Here is a 24,768-nt window from a genome sequence, read left to right as displayed (position 1 = left end):
GGAAACTTCCACCTTGTTTGTTAAAGCTCTTTAAAACGTTGATCTGTCGCCAAGTTTGTTTATTCCTCTCACAATGCATTGTTAATAAAATACGTTTCTTCTAATATTCATCACTAAAGTAAAATTGAACTTTCAGCCGTGATCAGATGATGTTTTGTTTGTAAGCAGGTCCTCTGTGTTAATGATTATCCTCCTGCCGGCCTGTATCTTATCTCAGCTCTCTCATTTAGTATTGAGTCCTCATTACGGCAACAGCTTAGAGGCAACGTCCACTTGCCAGCACAACTGGCCAAAGGGATTTCAACCCCATTATGGACATTTTCTCCTGAAGCACTCCTGTTAAAACTCCAACAATGGCTGTTTCACAGCTCTACTCATTCCTGTGGATTACAGTTATCGTGCTTGTGACTGTTCTTCACTTGAGTCTGGGGTTGTTGTCTGACTACAAGATCTGTGGAGACTCCGAGTGTGAAAGTAAGTCCTGTACAGCGGCTCCTATCATTTTAGTTTGTGGAATAATGTGATTTATTTTGACATTTTCAAATGCTTCATTTAGGATTCATTTGTGTGTGTTAGTCCATGTATTGTGAGGACAAGTTGCTTCTCATTCAAAGGATGACTAACCTTTGGTTTTAGTTTTAATGGTCAACATTCGGGTTAGACGATGAGGATTACGTGTGTGTGTGTGTGTGTGTGTGTGTGTGTGTGTGTGTGTGTGTGTGTGTGTGTGTGTGTGTGTGTGTGTGTGTGTGTGTGTGTGTGTGTGTGTGTGTGTGTGTGTGTGTGTGTGTGTGTGTGTGTGTAGGCCTGATAAGCAGGGTGCAGGCCATCAGGGACCACCGCGCCAAGGACTGCCGTTTCCTGAGCTTCAGACGAGGAGACACCATCTCTGTTTACCACAAACTGAGTGGACAGAGGGAAGACCTGTGGGCAGGGAGTGTATGTCTGCTGACTACATCTGTCTAAGTCTCTCTCTCTCTCTCTCTCTCTCTCTCTCTCTCTCTCTCTCTCTCTCTCTCTCTCATACACACACTTCATACACACACTTCAATGCAGAATTTAAAGAATTGCTTTACCTTCTTAAATCAACCAGTCTCTTATTCCAGGTTTTAGGTTATCAGTTTAGGTTTTTTCATTGAGAGATTGAGTCATGTTGATACTGTAGCTTTAACACCTGATAAACAAAGTTGGCTTTTAAAGGATCTGATTTAAGTGTATTTAGTAGTGTTGAGATTATTATCTATGACACGATAAAGACATATAAGCTATATTGGTGTGCATCATTGCCACTTGTGTGATTTACTGTAGCAACCACTTTAATTAGATTAGCTTTCCCGAGCCCTGTTTAATTATTGATTAGGATAGAATACTGTCCTACATAATGTAGTTCCTAACTTGACACTTGGTGGTGCAACATAATGCTTTAAAGTCCCACTGCCTGGAGTGGCTTTTAGCAGAACAATGAGATTGAATCAGTGTGAATATATTGCATTTCCTATAAGAAGGAAGCTTTCACTTTAGAGTATGTGAACTCATCAGTACTCTGATTAGTAAGAAGAAGAACAAACAGTTGGGATAGTCCTGTGAAGGACATGCATTTATCAAAAATAATCAATAACAAATAGCCTATTAGAAATTTATATTAGCTATATTAACACACACCTTGTTTATTGTGTGTTATTATAGGTCATAAATACCTTTTGCATTAGTGGAATAAATGTAGATTATTAATTCAAGGAACCAAACAGAAATAACCGTGATGATAAAAAAAAAAAAAAAAATCCAGGCTGTATCAAAGCTTACCCTGGTTATGTCCAAACAACGTGTAGACATTTATATTGGGAGAAACCAGTTTTCTGATAAGTCTATTTATAACCATGTGCTTATTTGTCTGCATGACTCATCTATAAATGATACTGAAACATTTTTGACTTTTAATTTCTTATCTGTCTGTCATTTCTTCTCTTTTTTTTTCTCTCCCACTTTCTTGACTAATGGTCATGTACTCTTTTGTTTCCTTTTGGTTTTAGATTGACAAACAGTTTGGCTATTTCCCAAAGGATGCCGTGCAGGTGGAGCAAGTTTATGGAACTAATGAGAAAGTTGTGGAAACACAGGTAAAGCAGATCTGATTTCACTTGGTCTTTAAATACAGCCTGGGGACAAAACATACTTTTTCATACTAATTATAGAAGTTGAAAGCAATAGCAAATAGGTACAAGGTAACATTGATGTGCATTCTTAAAGAATCAGGTATATTGTTGAATGATCACAGTTATTTAACTGATTGTTGATTTTATATGATACTGATGCTTCATAACTTCAGAGCCTGTATTTCTCTCTCCATTCAGAGATCTGATTTCTTCTGTATGGATGAGTTTGGTTATCCTATTGACTCCAGTGATCTGGACAGTGATGATGAAACTGATAACCAGAAAATCCAAATCCACGAATCAGAATCACATAACAACGACACAAGCATCGAAAGTCCTTCAATGTCGGCGGATCCCTCTATAGAATTTCCAGTTTCAACTCAGCAATCTGAAGACACATCAACAGAAGGAAATGAAAACAAAAACGCTGGTGATGCTGCTGCAGGGACTCACAAGGAAGCACACGACAATCCTGCAGCTCTGAATGAACAAGGTGGGTCTCCCTCCTCTTCATGGCTTGGTTCTTCCGTGACAGGATGGTTGGGTCTGGGAAAAGAGGAGGAATCTGTCAATTCACCTGATGAAGAGGAAGACGAAGGGAAAGAATCACAAGCCCAAACTTCAACTTCATCAGTGACAGGATGGCTTGGGTTCGGAGAAGGAAATACTGATGATGCTGTGATACGCGGAGAAGACGAAACTAAAGAAACTGCTGATTCTTACACTTCAGCCTTCACTGGATGGCTTGGCTACGGAGGAGACACAAAAACAGATTCCACCGAAAAGGAGCAGGATGGCACACGAGAAGTGAAGGGAGAAAATGAGCCAAAAGTAACATTCAGGAGCAGGAGGATGTCTCTGGACCTCGAGGGTAGCCAATTGCACGAAGAAAAGAAGAAAGAGGTGCAGACATTGGATTGGTTAGGGAACGGACTGACACGCACGCTGGGACTTGGCGGGACCAATCAGGAGTCAGAGCAGGAGAGAAATGCTGAAAAGGAGGCTGAGAAGGCAATTGAGGAAGAGGAGGAACAGCCTTCGTCTGGTTCCTGGTTTGGGATTGGTGACATTTTGGGATTCGGGAAAAACAAGAAAAAAGTTGATGAGCGTCAAGACGGTGGCTTTAAAGACACAGAAGAGAACAGAACCACAGAAGAAGAACCACTTTTAGAGTATGTAGATGCCAGTGAAACACTAGAAGAAGAGGAGCAAAAAGAGCCAGACGAAGAGCGACTGGAGGAAAAGCTTGAGACGGAAACAATAACAGAAGCGGGAGATAATAGTGTTAATAGCAGTTCCAACAAAGACACGGTTCTTCAATCTGAGCCAGAAGCAGTGTCTTCATCGCTGGATGAAGACGAGAGTAAAAAATCGGAAATCAATCTAAGGCCTGAGCTCAGTTCTGTGGATTTAAATTCAGACTCTACTGCTAAACCTGTTGGTGAGGCTGAGGAAGATGAACAAGAAAAGCAGCAAAGAGAGACAACAGATAGAGGGGGAGAGGAAGAGGGTGATGAGTCAATGGAAGAGGAAAAGCAGGAGAAGATGGGGGTAAAGCCAAGTGTAAACCAGAATGGATTAAAAGAGGTGGGAGAGATACAGGTAGAGGAGTTACAGCAGGAAAAACAACAGGAGGAGACGCTGGATGATGCAGTGGAGTTAAAAGAAAAAGAGAAGCAGCATGGAGTGAAAGAAATAAAAGAAGAAGGGAAACAGGAAGAGATAGAGGAATTAAACAAGGTGGAAGAAATACATGGAAAGGAGAGGAAGAAGTTAATAGAGGTGATGAAAGAAAAGGACAAACAGCGGATCGAGGAGTTAAAGGATGACAACAAAAGAGAGGAGGTGGAGGAGGCTAAGGAAGAGAATAAACAGGAGGGTGTAAAGGGGTTGAAGGAGGAGGGAGAGTTAAAGGAAGAAGAGAAAAGACAGGAGGAGGTTGAGGAGTTCAAGGATGAAGAGAAAAGGGAGGAGGTAGTGGACGAGTTTAGGGATGAAGAGAAAAGAGGGGCAGAGTCAGAGGAGTTAAAGGAAGAAGAGAAAATACAGGAGGAGGTGGATGAGTTAAAGGATGAAGAGAAAAGAGGGGAGGGGTCACAGGAGTTAAAGGATGAAGAGAAAAGAGAGGAGTTGAAGGATGAAGAGAAAAGAGAGGACGAGGTGGAGGAGTTAAAGGATGAAAAGAAAAGAGAGGACGAGTCAGAGGAGTTAAAAGATGAAAAGAAAAGAGAGGAGGTGGAGTTAAAGGATGAAGAGAAAAGAGAGGAGGAGTCAGAGGAGTTAAAGGATAAAGAGAATAGAGAGGAGGCGTCAGAGGAGTTCAAGGAAGAAGAGAAAAGAGAGGAGGAGTCAGAGGAGTTAAAGGATAAAAAGAATAGAGAGGAGGAGTCAGAGGAGTTCAAGGAAGAAGAGAAAAGACAGGAGGAGTCAGAGGAGTTAAAGGAAGAAGAGAAAAGAGAGGAGTTGGAGGAGTTGAAGGATAAAGAGAAAAGAGAGGAGGAGGTGGATGAGTTAAAGGATGAAGAGAAAAGAGGGGAGGGGTCACAGGAGCTAAAGGAAGAAGAGAAAAGAGAGGAGGAGTCAGAGGAGTTAAAGGATAAAAAGAATAGAGAGGAGGAGTCAGAGGAGTTCAAGGAAGAAGAGAAAAGACAGGAGGAGTCAGAGGAGTTAAAGGATGAAGAGAAAAGAGAGGAGTTGGAGGAGTTGAAGGATGAAGAGAAAAGAGAGGACGAGATGGAGGAGTTAAAGGATGAAGAGAAAAGAGAGGACGAGTTACAGGAGTTAAAAGATGAAAAGAATAGAGAGGAGGAGTTAAACGAAGAAGAGAAAAGAGAGGAGGAGTCAGAGGAGTTAAAGAAAGACGAGAAAAGAGAGGAGGAGTCAAAGAAGTTAAAAGAAGAAGAGAAAAGAGAGGAGGTGGAGGAGTTGAAGGATGAAAAGAAAAGAGAGGAGGAAGTGGAGGAGTTAAAGGATGAAGAAAAAAGAGAGGAGGAGTCAGAGGAGTTAAAGGAAGAAGAGAAAAGAGAGGAGGTGGAGGAGTCAAAGGATGAAGAGAAAAAAGAGGAGGAGTCAGAGGAGCTAAATGAAGAAGAGAAAAGAGAGGAGGAGGTGGGGTTGAAGGATGAAGAGAAAAGAGAGGAGGAGTCAGAGGAGTTGAAGGATAAAATAAAGCAGCAGGAAGTAGAGGAACTACAAGAAAAGCGGGAGCAGGAAGGGATAGAGGAGTTAAAGGGGAAGAAGAGACAGGAGGACATAGATGAGGAAAGGTTAATGGAGGAGGAAGAGAATCAGGAGAAAGCTGAGTTAACGGGAGAGAGAAAGCAGGAGGAAGTGGAGGGGTCAAAAGGGGTTGAGAAGAAACAGGACATTGTGGAGGAGATTCAGAAAGAGGTGATAAGAGAAGAGCCAAAGGAGGTAAAAGAGGAAAGTAAGCTCAAGGAAGAAGGGAAACGGGAAGAGTTAAAGGAGGCGGAGGAAATAAATGGAGAAGAAAAGAAGAAGGAAAAAGATGAGATTAAAGAAAGGGATAAAAAGGAGGAAGATGAGATGTTAAAGCAGGGGGAGGAAGAAAGGCAGAAGGAAGGAGAAGAGTTAAAGGAGGAGGTGGGGGAGCTAAAGGAGGAAGAGACAAGAGAGGAGGCAGAGGAAGAAAAAGAGGAGAAGAAACAGAAGGAGGATGCAAAAGAAGAGATGAGCGAGGTGGAATTAGAGGAGTTCAATGAGGAAAGAAAGGCGGAGGAAGAGGAGGTGGAGGAAGAGAAAAGGGAGTTTGAGGAAATGCAGCAGGTGAATTACATTGAAGGGGACAGGAGGGAGAAAGAGGAAGAGGAGGGCCTTAAATGTTTAAATGAGCTGTGTCCTCAAGCTACTGAGGAAAGTGAAAAGAAGCACATAGGAGAGATTCAGACAAGGGCTTCTGAGGAAACAAAGAGAGACGTAATAAGACAGGAAGAAGATGGTTTGGACATTTATGAGACACAAGAAATTGAACCGCCACATTCAGGAGAAAACATAGAAGAGGGTCAATCGTATCCTCATGATCCAAAAAACACAGATCTCTATCAGGGTAATGATACTGAGTCCAAAGATGCTGAAACTAGCAGCGATGGAATTTCCAATGACAGGAAACCAAAGCCAATCCAGTCAAATCCAGATCATGAGACCGATGATGTGGGGAATGGGAGCTCTGATTCACAGATGAATGAATCTGTTGAAAGTCAGATATATGAACAAACTGCGCCCCGTGTGTCTGAAGAACCTGCTGGATCCTCACTTCCGCCCGACGATCTCAACACGAGAGGAGCAGAGACTGGAAATGGAGGAGCTTTCGGCCTTTTTAAAAACGCCTTTAGCTATTTAAGCCAAACACGTGACACTGAAACAGAGGATGGTGTTGATTCTGGTTTGGAGACAAATACAGGTGAGACGTCTCAGCCACAAACCCCTCAGATCTATGAACAGGAAGTAAACTCCAACACTGATTCGAATCAGATTTATACACAAGATCGTCCAGGCGCCATGGCCACAGAGCAGCCACAGCCTCCCGCTTCCTCTGCCAGCATCCAGACATCAGCCGTGTCTCAACCCCATACCCCATCTCTGCACACACCTTTCCTCTCCAAGCACTACACAAACCTCCCCGCCTATATGACAGTGGAGGAGGTGAATGTTTTGACGGAGCTCTTTGGGCGACACAAGCTCCAGTTTTTAGACTACATGTTGGGGAGCTCAGAATCCGTGGCTGCGGAGCCTGATGAATCTATAATGTCAGATATAGAAAGACTCCTGCATCATCACAGGGAGACCCTGACGTCTCCTAGCATGAGACTCGCAGATGCTCCACAGGAGGACAAGGAAAAGACCAGGACGCTCATCGCTCTTCAGAAACTAGAGACGCTGATCACAAGAGTGAGAGAGACTTCCAGCACAGGAAAATCAGACAGTAGCAAAGGAAAGCATCAAGGTATTATTTTTCTATATTGCTTCAATGATCAAGGTAAATGATCATCAATATTGTAGGCTGATTCAAACATTTGATTACAGATGGGTTTTGACTTGCATTTGTCTCAATCAGAATGCATGTGTTCCCCAAAACAGCCGAGGCTAGCTGTGTGGATGCATCTTGTTCAACTCACAGCAAAGATCACGAAATGAGCCCTGCGTACGACTCAAGGAAGACAGAGGGTACTTCTGTAGCCGCGGATAACATCCAGAGTGATGACATGACGGATGTGGGGAACGATGGAAAAGAGAGGGATGAGAAAAGAGAAAAGAATAATGATGGATGTGGGGAAGAGTGTCCTGAGAATCAGTTAGGATCACTGCAGTCCCAGGAAGGTATGGACAGCTCGATAACCCCTAATCAAGATGGGTTAAACAGTGATTAAAAGATCATAAGCAAGTCGAGTCTTGACCGTCTGCATCCCCATCATTCAATAACACAACCTGAAGGGTTTTGGCACGGCTAGATAATTAGTTTACAACATTTTCCACTTGTTTTATTTATCAAACAAACAATTTGATTAAATTCGAATAACTCTATCACCAATATAATTTTGACAGAGTGGAAATGCTTGAATTCTAAACTTCATCTGTCTTTGTCCCTCCAGGAGTGATGGAGCAATTTCTGGACTTTGTTCATCAGATCGGTGAAGAATCAGAACATCATGTTCATGCAGTGAGGGAGCGTCTCACATGGATGGCACAGGTTGGTGTTATCTATAAAGCCATCATACAGCTAAATATAAATTATCACAAAATGTAAGCCATATGTATAATTTGTCATAAACTAATGACAGCAAACTGAAATGCAGTGTTAATGATCAAGAATCATTCAGATAAATACTGGAATAGCAGAAAACACATAGTTTTACATATGCAACTACATTGTAGTTACTCCTGCAGACTTGCCGGCATTTTGTGAATTGAGCTGAAGGAACGATAGATGCTCTGCTCTACGACATAGCTTCAATACAGAAGTATAAATCAGCCTTAAAGGGATAGTTCACTGAAAATGCACTCATTATCCAGTCACCACTATGCCGACAGAGGGGTGGGGGAAGTGTTTGAGTCAACAGTCTCAGGGGTAAACAGCGTTGCAGACAAATCCAATTTTAGTAAATGGAGCCCAGTCTACAGACATAAAACAACAGAAACATGATGTGTCTCCACACTACTTGTGTGGTGTCATCCAAGTGTCCGGATCCCCCGCTTTAAACACAGTGTAAATAACCTAGTTTTGAGTTGCTTATGAATGTCAGGGCTTGCGGACACTTGGATGACACCAGAAGAGCAGCATGGAGGCATGTTATGTTTCTTCTGTTGTTTTATTACGTCTGAAGAAGAGGTCACCTTGGCTGCAAAACTGTTTACCCCTGAGACTCCATCGGCATAGTAGTGAGTAGATAATGAGGGAATTTTCATTTTTTGGTGAATTATCCCTTTAAACCTCTGGGACCCTGAGCCAGAATTATTGTGGGCAGCGGGCGCTGTTGCTCTGTAAAACGATATAGTGTTGCCTTAAAACTCATAAGGAATAAAGGAGTTTTTGAGTCTAGAGGGATTCAGGCTAAAAGGTTTGAATATGTGTTAAACATAGAGCAGGTTTAACATCTGAGTCTCTGAGTTCCAATAGTCATCTGGTAGTAGAGTGCCTCTCCAATATCCTGAACTCGTGACATTTGGATCTCACTCTCCCTCCGCCTCTCAGACGCTTTGCCCGAGTCTCAGCTGTCAAACTGCCTTCGTCGCTGGTGTCTGGGCTGCTGGTTGTTTATTACTAACGTTGAGCCAGCTGGCTACCAACGTGCTGCGAACTCAGATAGTTTAACAGGGATCCTCTAGTCTGAAATGGAGGAAAACGAAGCCGGCCCGGTGAGTATTAAAACCCTCAGAGAGCGCCGACCGCCGGGGGAAGGACTCAAGTCACGTCCTCACCTGTGTCCTACTTCCACAGCTCGTAGCTTGTGGCGATCACTCGGAGCAGGTGACATGTGCTAATACGATTTCGGAGAGAAAAGTGTGTAAAGACATAGTTAGGAGTTATATTTGATATATCACATTAAATAACCGGAAACGAAAGTAGAACAACATTGAGAATAGTGTAGTTTTTGTAAACAGTGGTTATTTTGATGACACCTGTTTACCCCGGTGTCACTTCGAAATTGGTCCGACATGCCAGTGTGGCGTTTCACAAATGGTGACGTTGCGGATGAACCATTTTCACCCGCGGGGGTGTTATAGCACCTACCTAACCCTAGATAGTGCACATAACAACCTTTATGTACAATATTTATATATTTATTTAGTACAAATAGTTAACAATTATTATCTGGACTAATTTAAATCTGTTTAATTTGTTGGGTAGAAATTAACATAATATTCCTGGCCCCCCTCCACGCACAGCGATATGGAGGACCATACATGACATAAGTAAAAATAAATAAATAAATAAATGTATAAATAAATACAGAAATAAATAAATAAATGAATAAATAAAAATGGAAATAAATAAATAAATACAGAAATAAATAAATAAATATGTTAATACCAAAAGAAATGTCAAAAGAAATGTCTTAAATATATTTTAACATTTATTTTTTCCCTGATACATTTCCTTTGCATTTGCAGTGTCCTTATGCTAATGAGAAAGGCGGGCCTAGCCGCAGTCTCATGCAGGATTGGTCACAGGAGTGTAATGATCCAGCCCTACTACTTCTGCCTTTCAATGCTGGTGTCCAGTAGCTGTTTGGGACGTTGAGCCAGTTCACACTTAAAATGAACTAGTTCAAGTTCAGAGGGTTAGTTAAGGTTATTTTTTATTGGGATGATTTAGCTGTCAGTAGTCCTGACTGTGAGCGTCACGTCTCGTGTTGTACTGAGCACAAGGAGCGAGCCGAGAGGAGGAGGAGGAAACAGAAACTCCAGCTCGGTACAAACCACCTGCCGCCTCTGCTCTGAACATGAAGCCGCTGATCTCTGAGCAGATGTGACCAGAGAAGCTCTGTGTTTCCACTGTTTCCACTGTTCCACAGAGTCACTAACTGCCTGCTTCACGGTGAAGAGCTCAATCTCAGTCACTGCCCGTGTCTCTGAGCGAGTGTGTGGCAGAGCGCAGGGGCTGTGTGTGTGTAGCTCAGTTGACCAATCCTGCTGGAGACTGAGGTTAGGCCCGCCTTTCTCATTAGCATAAGGACACTGAAATCGAAAAATAAAAGTTGGAATAAATGTGGAAATAGATAAATAAATATGGAAATAAATGCAGAATTAAATAAATCAATGTCTTAAACTTATTTCCACATTTATTTATTTATTTCCACTTTTATTGCAACTTTTATTTATTTCCACATTTATTTATTTCCACATTTCAGTGTCCTTATGCTAATGAGAAAGGCGGGCCTAACCTCAGTCTCGAGCAGGATTGGTCAACTGAGCTACACACACACAGCCCCTGCGCTCCGCCACACACTCGCTCAGAGACACGGGCAGTGACTGAGATTGAGCTCTTCACCGTGAAGCAGGCAGTTAGTGACTCTGGAACAGTGGAAACAGTGAAAACACAGAGCTTCTCTGGTCACATCTGCTCAGAGATCAGCGGCTTCATGTTCAGAGCAGAGGCGGCAGGTGGTTTGTACCGAGCTGGAGTTTCTGTTTCCTCCTCCTCCTCTCGGCTCGCTCCTTGTGCTCAGTACAACACGAGACGTGACGCTCACAGTCAGGACTACTGACAGCTAAATCATCCCAATAAAAAATAACCTTAACTAACCCTCTGAACTTGAACTAGTTCATTTTAAGTGTGAACTGGCTCAACGTCCCAAACAGCTACTGGACACCAGCATTGAAAGGCAGAAGTAGTAGGGCTGGATCATTACACTCCTGTGACCAATCCTGCATGAGACTGCGGCTAGGCCCGCCTTTCTCATTAGCATAAGGACACTGCAAATGCAAAGGAAATGTATCAGGGAAAAAATAAATGTTAAAATATATTTAAGACATTTCTTTTGACATTTCTTTTGGTATTAACATATTTATTTATTTATTTCTGTATTTATTCATTTATTTCCATTTTTATTTATTCATTTATTTATTTATTTCTGTATTTATTTATACATTTATTTATTTATTTATTTTTACTTATGTCATGTATGGTCCTCCATACAGCGAAACATTGTCTTGTCCTTATCGGTGGTGTTGTGAATAGGATGTGATACCGCCGCTCGTACGGGTGATGACGGCTGTGGTTCTTCGCGCTAATGTCGGAATAAATAAGAATTAGAACTAAACTAACCGGCCAAATGAAATAGAAGCGGACATGGCGGAACACCCGACAAGCGAGCAGTTCTCCAGCGAAGCGGCCGACTTCCAGATGGCGGCCGAGGCTTACTACACTATCGCCGTTGAGAAAGTGAAGGATGTACGTTATGTGGCAGGTTTCGTTAGCATTTCACAACTAGCATTCACAGCTGAAACAACGCAGCGGACTCTCACGCAGGAGAACAGCTTAACGGTTTAGTTGCTACGTCTTTTCATTTTCGAAGCACCTCCTTTCTGAAAACATGTGTCCTAGCATGCATGCTACCCAGCTGTCAGTACTGTTTCTGATTGTTTCTTCAGAGTCAGCGGGTTGTAGTGAACTAGCTAACTGAGAGTAACGTTTCTGTTCCTAGATCTTTTCGCTTGAACATAGCAGCTGTTTTTAAAATCTTCCCTGAAGCAGATAAACACAACACCGGCATTTATCCGCTGCTATGTCCTTAAAGCAGCTGTGTAGTAAAGTGTATGGACACTACAACCACTGGTAGATCAAATAAGATAACTGCTTTGGTCCCTTAAAAACTGAAGAGGCATGTTCCTTCCCCAATGAAGCAACAGCTGGTAAATGTGTTGAAATCTGCTCTGTTGACATGTGACATGTGAAACCAAATCTGACTATAGTGTAGGGCTTCTTTCACATGTACTTAGTGGAAATACTGTTTACAAACGCTGTATTGCAAGCCGGATCCTCATGTCCACAATGAAAAACCATTGTTTACACTGCACTTAGTTAAAAAAGAGTGGACTAATTGAATCAGGTTTTGTTACCATATTAAGGAGTATCACATAGGGCTTGGTAATAAACAACGTGAAGAATTATAATTTTCATTGAATTCAATACAACAAAGGGTTCAGTTTACATTAATAGAATGCACAATATAATATGCAAGCATGCTGAGGAGTTATACACACCTCATATTTGTAAAATGTTTTGGTGTTTTATAAAAAGTTTGTCATACTCTACTCTTGAAGAAGAGTTGAAGATCATAACTTTAACTCAGCCCAAAGAGCAGTCTAAAAACTCAACAGAGATAATGTGATCTTTTTTTGTGATAATTATGGAAATCCACTGAGCTTGAAGTTTTTTTAGCTTGTGATAACTTTCGGTCCTAGAATAACACAATTTCTAAGAGGCAATTTAGAGATGTTGATTGAGAGTAGCTTCTATAATAATCCGCTCTTTCCTCCTCGTTCAGGTTGTGTCGTCACTGCCTGATGACATCAGACCCGGGCCAGACCTGTATGGCGTACCGTGGGAACCAGTCATCGTCTCCAGTTTGGTGGGACTGGTGACAGTGCTGCTGTTCACCTGTAGATGTTATAGCTCTGTGAGTATGGTTTAATCACCAAAAAGGTTGAGGGTTAGTTGTTGGCAGTTCTTCCTTTACCCTGTACACACCTGGTATTAACATGTGGTCTTTGTGATTCGATCACAAGTGAACAACTCTGAGTGTGTGCCTTCACACCTGGTATTAAAATGTGGCCCCATATGCATCTTGTGATCAGATCTGAGCTGGTCTAACTTCCCCGCTTGATATGCAAAGAAACACATACATCATTCTGTCTGTCCGTCTGTCGTGGTTACAAAAAAATCAATGAGAAGAGAAAAATTATGTTTCATTCATATCGAAATTCTAGCGGCAGGACACCAGCTGAGTAGAAAGTCCATCATATGTAGCCCAGGACCATTTTGCGTTGACTTCACACTGCTAAAAATTGTGGGCACATGTGGCCCAGACAACCTCCAAATGTGGGCTTGCGATCTACAGTATATCCAAACTGAGTGTGTTCACACCTGAACTTAGAGCTGTCCACTTGTAATCGGATCACAAAAACCACATTAATAGCGGGTATGTACGGGCCCATATTGGCAAATTTTTCACCTTGTTCATCTTTCACCTCTTGTTCATCATTATTTACGTCTTTTTTCTTTCAACAGTTCAAAAGCAGAATGTATCGAAGTAAGTCACATTAATTATTTCTTGATATCACAATCATATTACTCTTTCCAATCACATTACATTAACTAGTGAATCAGAAATAAGAGAAAAAACATAAAACATAATTTTAATATTTTTGTTTTGTATTCCCTCATGTTAAGGTAAAGAGCATTGGATGGCAGCACAGGTTACACAGTTGCTTGATGAGAAGTGTAAAGTTCTTGAGACTCTTAGTAAATGTCAACAAGAGGTTGGTACCTGGCTTACATAATGCATTAATCTTTTTAACAGAGGCCTTATCACTCTGTGTTTTGATTTCCATGTCATAAAAATCTGAAGATGCAGTGTCTAATTTATGTTGTTATGTGTGACGTGAGGACAGGAATTTTCTCAATACTAAAAGTAAACAGCTCATGCACTTTAAGTCAAATTCTGAAGTGATTTGCATTTTGGTGTGGTGTTCATGAGTCTTTAATTGGGTACATTTCTTAATTTGGTGTCTTTTGTAGTATGATGAACTGGAGGACTCACTCAGGGACAGTGGTGTGTTGGCCCAAACTCAAAAGACAGAACATCTGGAGGTAAGGCTAATAAAAAATAAACAGAAAACTTAAATGTAACAGCAGGAATCTCTTTTTTTCAAATCTCTTTCTAAAAAAATGAGCTGGGAATCTGTGCTCAGTGTAAACAGACCATTTAACACCTTCTATAGAACTTCCAATAACAGTAGCTGATCTGGAGGGCTGACGCAAATTTATCTGGCATATAATTGAAATAACAGTGTGTCTAATTCATAACTGCTATCGTGTACAGATACACACCGTACAAACAGAGCTGTAAGCAAACATGCAAGGGAAAAGTTTAAGTTTGTTTTGGAAACGTTGTGCAAACTGGTCGTAGGTGCTGTACTTCTTCTTCGGCTTCTTTACCCTTGTTTGCAACTGCAGGGTGCAGAACTGCGCAGTGTCTAAAAGTTGCTAATACTATCCCTAAAAGTGAATTAAATCAGTCATCGTTGCAATCTTTAGAATTGTTTAAAGAGGCCTCCCAACACAACTACAAATATATTTTAAAAGATTTTTGTGCATGTATTTTTGCTGATAGTGCCATTATGAAGCCACATCACTGAAGACAGAGGGTCAATCTCAAAGCTTGAACCTTCTTCACTGCTGGTGTGATATTGTATCTTGTTGTCATTTGAAGGTGTTTTCTGAACTTATTTGTTTTTTCACACATCCAGATGAAAGCTGGACAGTTGGAAAATGCTAAAAAGGAGCTTGAAAGGGATCTCGACCATCTAAAGGATCAACTGGACCATCAGAAACAACATAAGAGAGAACAAGAAAGAAGGGTAGGAGCACATATTTTGAAATTCAAATAAAATATGTTAACTGATAATTTATTGCAAAAGAAGTTGATCATTCTCTCTCTCTCTATCTTTCTGCAGATAGCAATGCTTGAGGAGAGCATGGCAACATTTGAAGAAGAATCCAAAGACCTCCAGTCACAGGAAGAACAGGTGCATTCACCACGACTTGTATTATCTGTCCTTGCCTGTCCTCCCTGTACCTTTGCTTTCCTGTTATTTCCCATCAGTTGCTTTGTCTTTTCCTATTTTCCTTTGCTTGACAGCTGTCTTACTGTTTCTCTGTTTTAGGCACAAACTACTCTGAAAATTTACAGTATGAACAGTGAGAGATTACAAAGGAACCTGGAAACAGTGGGAGAGGAGAACACACTGCTACAAGAGAGCAATGATCAGGTAGGATGCTGCATACACACACACACACATACAAATACACAATATAACCATGTATGGAATGAGCTTTGCAAGTCTATATTCTTCACATATTTAGTATATACTCTCTTTTTTCATCCCCCTTATTCCTTGCACCATCATTTCATCTAACGCCCTATCCCTTTCTCTCTGCAGCTGAGGCAGCAGGTGGAGGGATGGGCAGAAAGAGTGAATGAGTTGGAGGCAGAGATGCAGAGGTGTGAGGTCACATTCAGCGGGATGCAGCAGGATGTGGTCAATAAGGATGAGCGTATAATGGTATGGTTGGTTCAAGCATTACTTATCATAGAATTGGAGAATTGGAAACAAAGTTTACAGAGAGTTTGTTTCACACATGCACAACACAGTAGCAGGTTCTCCGCACAGACATGTTCACAACAGCAACAATTCTCTGCATTATTCAGGCAAGAGGTGGAGCAGTTGCATGCAGCAGACATAGGCAGGAAGTGATGTATTAACTCCACTGCGGAGTTCACATGATTGTCTTGACAACACACAGATACCAGTGTCAGCTCTTATCACCACAAACTCTCTAGAAAACTTCCTCGGTGTCTTCTACATGTGTGTAACCGTTTTTTTAACCAGTAGATATTTGTTCAGTCTTTTTTTCAGTTTCTGCGTCAACTGAGACTGTGGAGCATATCACTCTGACATTTGCTAACACAATACAGAGGAACTGCAGAGTTCAATGCATTTCTGAAAGCAGCTTTAGTTAGTCAGTCAGTGAATGTTGTCCTTGAATTAATTTTCTTCATATAGTGGACTTAACTCAAGAACTACAACAGAAGAAGACAATAAACTGATGTAAAAGAGGCTAACCTTGGAAAAAGGACTTTTTTTGTTGAGATCAAATGTATTTGTGCTGCCAGTCGTTGACAGACTGCTTGCTGAAGATGAAGGCTTGGGATTCGGATCTTGAGGAAGAGGACGGAGCGGAGAAGGAGACGTCCAATGGTGCTCGGGGAAAAGAAAAGGAGAATGGAAGAGGGGGCGTAACAGACCCACAAGGTCATTTCCAGAAAGTCCAAATGCTCATTTATGCTGCTAAGGTATGTGAATGAAATGGACACGTTGCATTAGATTCTGTGCTAGTTGATAAGAATGGTTTATACAGGACAGTTTCTTTAAATGCTGGGAAAAATTACAGAGACCTCCAAACCAAACACACTCACATTAAACAATATAATTGACAATACAGCTGCTAACATTTTGTGTTTTTACTTGTTTGCAGCTTAACGCCGACCTCAAATCAGTAGATGAAGACAAGGACAGAGTTTTTGCCAAACTTAATGATGAAGTAAAAGCTAAAGAAGACCTTCAAGGTGAGTCAACATATTACTGACGTCTGTCTTATTAATCATGTCAGGGTGACCAGATATTGTGGCCACAATAAGATGTATGATGGGTTATGTAATTTCCTGATCCTAAACATCCATTCTTCATCATAAAATAGTTATGAGTGTAAAGACAACATCATATCAGATGATCTCTTTGTTTACCACTGCCACTTGTGTGTATTTGTTTTTCCCTTTAGTGAGCATTAAAGAGCTGGAGAATGAGAAACTATCTCTGCACTCAGATGCGGAACACTACTCGGATCAGGTAGCTGACTTGTGTATTAGTGTGATATTGTATCATAATGGTGTCCTACATTAATTAGCATTTAAATTATTCTTTTTTCTCATGTGCTCAGGTCCAACGATTACAACAGAAGCTCCAGATTATGACAGAAATGTACCAGGAGAATGAGCTGAAGCTGCACAGGTATAGAGGCACAGATAAAGGACCATGTAAAGGTATTTCTTAACTATGCTGATTTGAAACTTAACTGATTAATGTCTGTTTGCAGACTGCTGACAGTAGAGGAGAAGGAGCGCCTGCAAAAAGAAGAAAAGTTAAATAAAGCTGACAAAAACATTGCATTGGCCATGGAAGAACTCAACAACTACAGGTAGCTGCCTATGACAATTCTTACCAAGCACATAAACAGTATCTAATATCTTCAAGTCATGTGTGAGGCTCCCCTACACACACACACAGTAACTTCATTCTACATCATTGTGTTTCTTCAGGCAACGAGCAGAAGAGATGGAGGAAGAGCTGGATAAATCCAAACAGGCTTACCATACTCAGATATCAGCACATGAGAAGAAGGCTCACAACAACTGGGTTAGTAAAACTCCTCCATAAACCGTTTTACAAATGTGGAACAAACAGTCAGAGATTGTTTCATCACATCAGTCATGTCAGTCAATATTGGTGTGAAGTTTCCACATTTCCAGTCTGTCAATACAGCACATTAAGACAAGTTGTTTTCAGACATGCAATAAACTTTGTTTAATCTCCAAACATTCATCGGAGGGTTTGCATGTGAAAACGCAAATGACTGAGAGCCTTTCTCTGGAGTTTCTCCTTCTAGCCCCCTTGTAAAAACTCTGCATAATGTCCAAATGAGCCAATGTGAGGATGCAGGAGATTGAGTAGGTGTGTTAATGCTGTTTCTAACATGTGACAGATGTGAAAGTAAATAAAAAAACTAAAAGAACACAAATATCTCAGGATTAAAAGAGGAGCCATACATGTAGAAGACGAAGATGTCCGGAGAGCTTTTGGTGTCGATGTGGCCTAGTGGTTAGAGTGGTGGTTCTCCAACAAGACGGTTGCCGATTCAAACCCCACTCTCTCCCATCTGCATGCCGAAGTGTCCTTGGCAAGATACTGAACCCCTAAATGGCCCCTCATGAATGTTGAGTGTACTAATGTAAGTCGCTTTGGACAAAAGCGTCAGCCAAATGACATGTAATGTTATGTCAACAAAAACATACATTCCATCCTGCCTCGGCCTGCTGCACGTCCCCTCACCTGAACACTCCAGAGAGTCTATGTTATTGTGAACACGTCTGAACGGAGAATCTCCCTCCGTGTTGTTCATTCTCTGGAGTTCTGAGAACGGCTCCATGTTGTACTTGGGGACCCAATTTGCATTACTCCCTATTTCTTGATCTACAGTTTTCTATTTATTCAAACTGCCTACGGAAATATAGTGTATTTTCAAGCACAAATATCGACTGTGTCTGTATCTATGCACATATGACATGTCAAGGTATTTATGTTGGCTTGATTTTCTAGCTTGCAGCTCGAGCAGCAGAAAGAGATCTAACAGACATCAGGAGAGAAAATGCCCTTATGAGACAGAAGTAAGAAAATTTAATAACTTATTTATGTTTGTGGCTCAACTGCTGAATAATTCTGCACTCTAAAATCTTCTGTCTTTAATGTAGTCATATATAGTCATTGTCCTAAGATGTCATCCCATATATTAACTAAAGGTGTGTTTGTTCACAGGCTGACAGACACACAGTTCAAGCTAGACGCCCTTGACAAAGATCCATATGCTTTGGACAGTCTGGCCAGACCAATGCCTTTCAGGGGTGAGCATACACACACATACAAACACACACAATCATACATTACTCCTTGACTTTTCACTAAACTCTTCTTCCCCTCCAGCTGAAAGGTCACCATATGGTCCTTCTCCTCTGGGTCGACCAGGATCTGAAACCAGAGCTTTTCTTTCTCCTCCTACATTGATGGATGGACCATCTCCTCGATTGTCTCCTAGAGGTATATACTTACGCACAAACAGAAATATACCGTCACCTAGGCTGCAGCTATGCACAAAACCAAAAAACAGACAGGTTGATCTGCATAAAAAGCCACTGTAGGCTTAAATATTGGTTTCATAATTTTCAGCCATACATTTGCCTATTCAGTCCCCCCCCAAAAAATTATTTAAATACAATCACATGTAACATGTCAAAGATAACAGTGGGCTACAGCATGATCAAGTGTTGATGCTGAAATGTCTTCAGTAGCATGGTGTGTATGCCGGAATGCTGTTTGTGCACTTTTCGGGGTCCATGGGGGAAAAGTTCAGAGTGTATACAACAGTAACATGTCTTCAAACTTTTTAGGACTCTTCAATTGATATATAATTTAATGTACTCATTCTTTCTCTTCTTTTCTCTTGCTCTCACTTATTCTGGCCTAATCATCGCTCTCTGATATTATGGGTTTGGTTTTGGCTCTACTTCCCTTCCCTCTTTGTCCCCCTCTTACCTCTTCTCCCTCTCTCGTTCTGTCATCAATATGCTTTACCTGTCCCTTCCTATGGTCTTTTTTTCCCTCTGGTCCTTCCATCCACAGTCGGCCGTGGTCATATGGAGCCATCAGGTGGCCATGGGGACATGGAGCGGAGTGGAGGGCCTCACTCTGACAGTGGATCAATCTCTCCCACATGGGACAGAGATCGCAGGGGACCCCCGCCAGGACCCCAAGGGCCCCCTGGGCCCCTAGGACCTCCAGGTGTGTGTATATGTCAGAAATAGACAGAGAGAATCTCTACAAATGTCTACAAAGCCAGAGCAGCCCTGACCTGCCTCAGGTGAATTATGATTTAGATTATTTTTAACAGTGTATTTCATCAGTTTGATCCGAAAGTGATCAGGAGATTGAACTCATTTCAGTATGTTCTCTTGTGTATCATATCAATCCAAGAGAAGCTACTTTGTTTCGTTGCTTATGGTATTTTTAAGTAAATTTCTTTGTTTTACCATGTTCCACTGTTGGGGAAAGTTCAAAGTGAGCTAAATCAAAAAAGCAGTGAGCCGTGACTGCAGAGATGGAAATAAAATGGCTCTATTATCTTGATGATGTTAACTGCTGTGTATTAATATGAGAATTTTGATTTAATTTATCTAAGTTTTCCTTTCAGGGGGAGATATTTGAATGTGGCATCACTGGATTTCCGTTTATTACACTATTTATATGTGTATAATTGCATTATTTGCACTGTGATTTTATCGAGGCCCAATATGTTGCATATGTCCTAAAGGCATCGTGCTGTTGTGTCTGCTTGCTGTTGGATTTGTCCACACTCCATGAACAGGTGTTACTAGTAACAGCTATTACAAAGGTTATTAGTTGCACCTACCTTCGGTGATCCAACATTCAAAGTCCTATGACGTGCATGTGGCTGCTAAATGCATGTTAACAGTGCATGTGGACTATGTTTAGTGCATTTTGAGCTTTTATTTTGGAAGCTACAGATATTAGATCATAATCATATCCACCTGAAAAGCACAATTTGAACAACTTATTGTCATGTTTCCATTAAAAGGTAAAACCAACCTATTTTTAAGCTCTTACACATCCAACTACAGACACTCACACTTCACTCCCAGTGTCAATGATGTCACTCTCCTGTTATTATTTAATGGAGTAACGTGTACATTTTTAACTTAAGTTTAATTTATCTACAGCTTTGGGAAGAGATGGACATATGACATTGTTCCTTGCATTTCTTCATGTTCTCTATGCATCTCTCTCAGGCTATATGTTCCCAGAACCAGGAGGTCCCATGTACAGGAGACCTCCTCCCGGCCCTCCTCCTCCCCATCTCAGGGGGTTCCCACCTGCTGGTCCACCAGGACCTCCACGCCCCACAGACATGCCAGGTGAGTCACTGGAATCTGTACAGGGGATTATAATTACTTCATTGTTTTCCCATTTTTTACTTTTGGGCAAGATGAAATGAAGAAGCTGATTGGAAGCTTGTGAAAACCTGTACATGTATATGAATGCAGATGCAGAGTCTGAACTACTACTGAATGTGTTTATCAATGCAGATGGCTTGTATAGAGACAACAGCCTTGGACCTGGTGAACAGGAATACAGAGAGGTAAGACATAAATATTAGTCTGTAAGCGATATACACTAGGTGTAAGGACTACAGTATTTTCCTTTCAACCCTAAAACACAATCGTGAGCTTTAATCATCACTAATCAACTATTTGCCAACTTGGGAATTCCCTGTGAAAAGTTCAAATAGTGCATGAAGAAGTTGACTGATTCAATTTGTGATGTTACATAGTTTCTTACTTATTGTTAATATTTCCAGAAATGTTGTTTATCCCGAGGACCAAATAGCTTAGTTCCATTTCTCGATGTCCATAATGCGCATGCTATTGAATCTAGTGTCTGCTGATCATCAAGTGGGACTGTGCTTGAATGAAAAACAAACTGTATCCTATCCCTACTTAGAATGCATAAGAATGGGATTTTTTGTGTCACCTGTCCACTGCAGCCTCTGTAACATTTACCTGTTTGAATCTGTCTCATTATCAGTCTGGTCCTGGTGATCGAAGGACACCCCCTGAAGCAGATCTAAGGATGGGGGGCCCTCCCCCACCTGGAGCCCCAATGGGCCCCATGGATGGTCCCTTTCCTCGTAGAGGTCCCTATGGACCCCCACCTCCTGACTTCTACCCTCCCAGGGGACCAGGGGGCCCTTCCATGATGCCTAGTAAGCTACCTCATATCACGTTCCATCTTATCTCAATATGTCATTGGTGTAATCTTGACTCATCACTCTGATTTGCCTCCAGGGTGGGCACCTCCACCTCAGGGGATGATGTTCCCTCCTCGTTTTCCTACCGGGGGACCTCCTCATGGTCCAGCTCCTCATCCTCACTATGCTCCCCCCATGCGGCCCCTTCCACCCGACGGCTTCCATCCTCCCTCTGTGGGTCCTCCTCCTCCTCCTCAACAGTCCCTCCCCTCGCCACCACACAGCCAGTCACCAGAAGAGCACAGACCCTCACCTGAAGATGCCATTTGATCCTGATCAGCTTTCTACTCAAACTTTGAGATGAGGCATTTCAGGTTCAAATCAAATGCAGTGGTATGGATGGCGGGCAGGGTACAGTTTACCACTGTTGCATATTTAACATATGGAATGTATAGTGTGAACAGACAGGAAACATCAGTCTTCGTCAGCCTGTTTGGTTGTAGTCTGTCTACATCGACTCCTTTTTTCATCCTTTTCTCTCTTTCTTCTGCCTTCTTTCATTTTATTTTACCGCTCTCTGTTCCATCGTCATCCAAATACTTTCTCATTGTGGTCTTCCTCTTATTGTGGAGTGGTGGTGAAAGCAATATAAGCCTAATCTGTATGTCTGTGTGTGGAACAATGTTGCCACATGACCTAGAAACTAACTGAGCTTGATGATGGCAGAACGGTTTTAATGTGACTTGAAATGTGTGCATGTAAAGATGCTGAATGTGGCGGAGAAAAAAATGTTTAACGAATGGAACCAGTAAACATTACATCCTGATGGGACAGAAATCTATATGATCCTGAGCTGTCGGGAATGAAATGTAATTTCACCGCCTAATACCCTTTATTTCTTATGACAACACTCTTGTAATTGTCACAATGAATTTTTAAAATTAGTCATTTAGCATCTGCGTTGTTGACCTGGATTGAACTACACAAAAACTACGGATCCCACCAGGTCTTATTTTCTCTGTGACTGGACCGAGTTGATCTAAAACTCTCTTAAATTTTCCCCCAGAGGTCAAATGAGAGTTTTCTTAAATTATAATTTCAGCGAGTAACTTAATTTCCCTGAGTTTCCTGCGAGACTTGGAGGATTCTGAGCATCAGGTGATTCTTGTTACAATGAATTGCATGTGACACATGCTTGAAAACAATTGTGGCTTTAAGAACAGACTTGTGTGTTTTGTCGAGGTTGAGACACATTGTGTAACATACTGGTAAATAAAATGGAGTGATCAGAAGAGAAAGCATGCATCCATGTGAATTTTGTAAAAAAACGATTATTAATAGATGAATAAAGACTCAAATTGTCAATGTCTCAATGTTTCTCTAATGTATTTTATGTTCAGTTTATTTCCATGGAACTGAGAATCCACTAAGGAGTATAAAGGAATCAGGTTGTCATTTATCAGTGTTTTATACAATATTGTGTATACATACAATGTTTATAGTCATGTTTTATTAAACCATAAATTATAAATATATTTTTTAACTAAAAATTCTTTCACATATATTATGTATATATCCTTTCAAAGAAATTATTTAGTTAAATTATTCTAATCTAAATTGTACTGCACCACACTAAGCTGCCATGTTTCGCTTGAAACTACTACAATACTTAAATATGAACTTTATATATATAATTAAGTTTTTATTTCAAGACTGTATATTATATAATCGCTCATGTACTGTAACTCCTGGTAAATATCCTGTAATATGAATTTACAAGATTTGTCATATTTTTCTAAACTTAAAGTATAAATTTCAGTCATTAGTTGGTGTCACAACAACAACAATAATCATCCACAACAGGTTGCTGTTGAAGATTCTGAATTAATTCAGATATTATTAACATAGAATTGTTTGGAGCTCTACTAGTGGCTAAGATCTCAAAGGAAAATGAAGCTGGTGCTACGCTCAGGTAATTAAGCAGTTTTACTCATTCTCTCCGGTTTCTATATTACATAGAAAACCTCACCACAGTGTGGGTAGTGGTGAATAAAACAACTTCCTGTTGCCATTATTTCAGGTAAAGCTAGTTAGAAATTTAGGATGATATAGAGATTTTTCAAAGTAGACCTTTTCACAAAATAATGTACTATCTAAATTTGTTTGCATTTCAATATTTGCCGGTATTTAGTCTCTAATGTGCTTGGATAAATTGTCTCTGCATTGTTTGCCCTCCCTCTTGCCTTGGGGAATTGAATTGAAATTACATTTTACATTTGGGGCCAGTGTTTGGGGCCATTATCCAAGTCACTATTAATGTGATTATAGCTTTACCACTGAAAGAAAATATTTGCCATGAAAAATGTAATTTCCAGCTTCAATGGCCTCTTTGTATTAGAAGGACTTTTTAGTAAAATACACCAGGGCTTACTGTTTTGTCATGCATACTATTTACATTCATTACTCTGCCCTGAATTACAAACATGAAAACCAAGCTGTTGTACAACTTACAGTAATTGTATGATAAAGATGATACAACTGATGATAATTCACCTGCATTACTTACCCCAATGCACTCCTGTCACTTCAATCATTCAGTATTTATCTAAATTTTAACAGTCAGTTTTAAGAGCTGTCCACTTACAGTCATAACCCTACACTCACTTTATATTTTTTGTCTTTACTTGTTGTCCTGACATGCTCTGTTCCTTTGAATTGCTCTCCAAATAAAGCTGTTTTGAATTGAATTGAACGTATTCCAATTACTGTGAAAGTTATTGTAAGATAAAATAACTTAAAAGCTGTATTGTAAAGTAATATAACATTTTCTCTACATAAACTAATGACCTGTATTTGTCTTTACCTTCCATCCATCTAACTCCTTGCCATCTAACTGACATGTGACTGAGGTCAGCTTTTGTACTTGCATTAAAAAAAACAGTTCAGATGTTCCAATTTTCTTACATCACATTATGAATGTTCTCTACCAAGTAGTTTAAATGTAAAGATATACATTGTTGAAGATGTGAGACATGAAACAGGCCTTTAGGTGCTCTCAATGCCCTATGTAGTCAATGCTGTGTTAGAAAGAGGTAGATGATTTACACAGGTGTTGTAAAGGAGGAAATACAGAGGGAAAACATTAGTAATACAATTAAGGGGATTTATAATGTGTATTTTGAAGTCCTCTCTGATCAACGAATGGCTACGCTTCTT

At 40.7% G+C, this 24,768-nt stretch overlaps 1 protein-coding gene across 1 annotated transcript; it reads left to right on the top strand.

The window, feature by feature from the left end:
• Nucleotides 1-227: 227 nt before the first annotated feature.
• On the top strand, nucleotides 228-22,921 carry mia2 (MIA SH3 domain ER export factor 2). Its single transcript, XM_062397250.1, has 28 exons — nucleotides 228-474; nucleotides 806-939; nucleotides 2,031-2,117; nucleotides 2,352-7,116; nucleotides 7,251-7,490; nucleotides 7,763-7,860; nucleotides 12,662-12,793; nucleotides 13,405-13,426; nucleotides 13,567-13,655; nucleotides 13,915-13,986; nucleotides 14,646-14,756; nucleotides 14,853-14,924; nucleotides 15,063-15,167; nucleotides 15,339-15,461; nucleotides 16,073-16,252; nucleotides 16,435-16,525; nucleotides 16,738-16,805; nucleotides 16,897-16,967; nucleotides 17,053-17,154; nucleotides 17,276-17,372; nucleotides 18,333-18,400; nucleotides 18,549-18,634; nucleotides 18,714-18,827; nucleotides 19,410-19,568; nucleotides 20,594-20,719; nucleotides 20,891-20,943; nucleotides 21,390-21,567; nucleotides 21,650-22,921. The coding sequence occupies exons 1-28, from the start codon at nucleotides 354-356 to the stop codon at nucleotides 21,880-21,882; spliced, it is 7,797 nt and encodes a 2,598-aa protein (XP_062253234.1). The 5' UTR covers nucleotides 228-353; the 3' UTR covers nucleotides 21,883-22,921.
• Nucleotides 22,922-24,768: the final 1,847 nt, after the last annotated feature.

Source organism: Platichthys flesus, chromosome 10, assembly GCF_949316205.1.
Source record: "Platichthys flesus chromosome 10, fPlaFle2.1, whole genome shotgun sequence".
Taxonomy (NCBI): domain Eukaryota; kingdom Metazoa; phylum Chordata; class Actinopteri; order Pleuronectiformes; family Pleuronectidae; genus Platichthys; species Platichthys flesus.
Note: the sequence above shows the minus strand (reverse complement) of the source record. Positions and strands in the feature narration are given on the sequence as shown.

Coding starts and splice junctions, on each gene's coding strand:
- mia2 (XM_062397250.1), top strand. CDS start 354: ATGGCTGTTTCACAGCTCTACTCATTCCTGTGGATTACAGTTATCGTG. Junction 14,925..15,062: donor TCCAGTCACAGGAAGAACAG/GTGCATTCACCA, acceptor TCTCTGTTTTAG/GCACAAACTACTCTGAAAAT. Junction 17,155..17,275: donor GAAGAACTCAACAACTACAG/GTAGCTGCCTAT, acceptor GTGTTTCTTCAG/GCAACGAGCAGAAGAGATGG.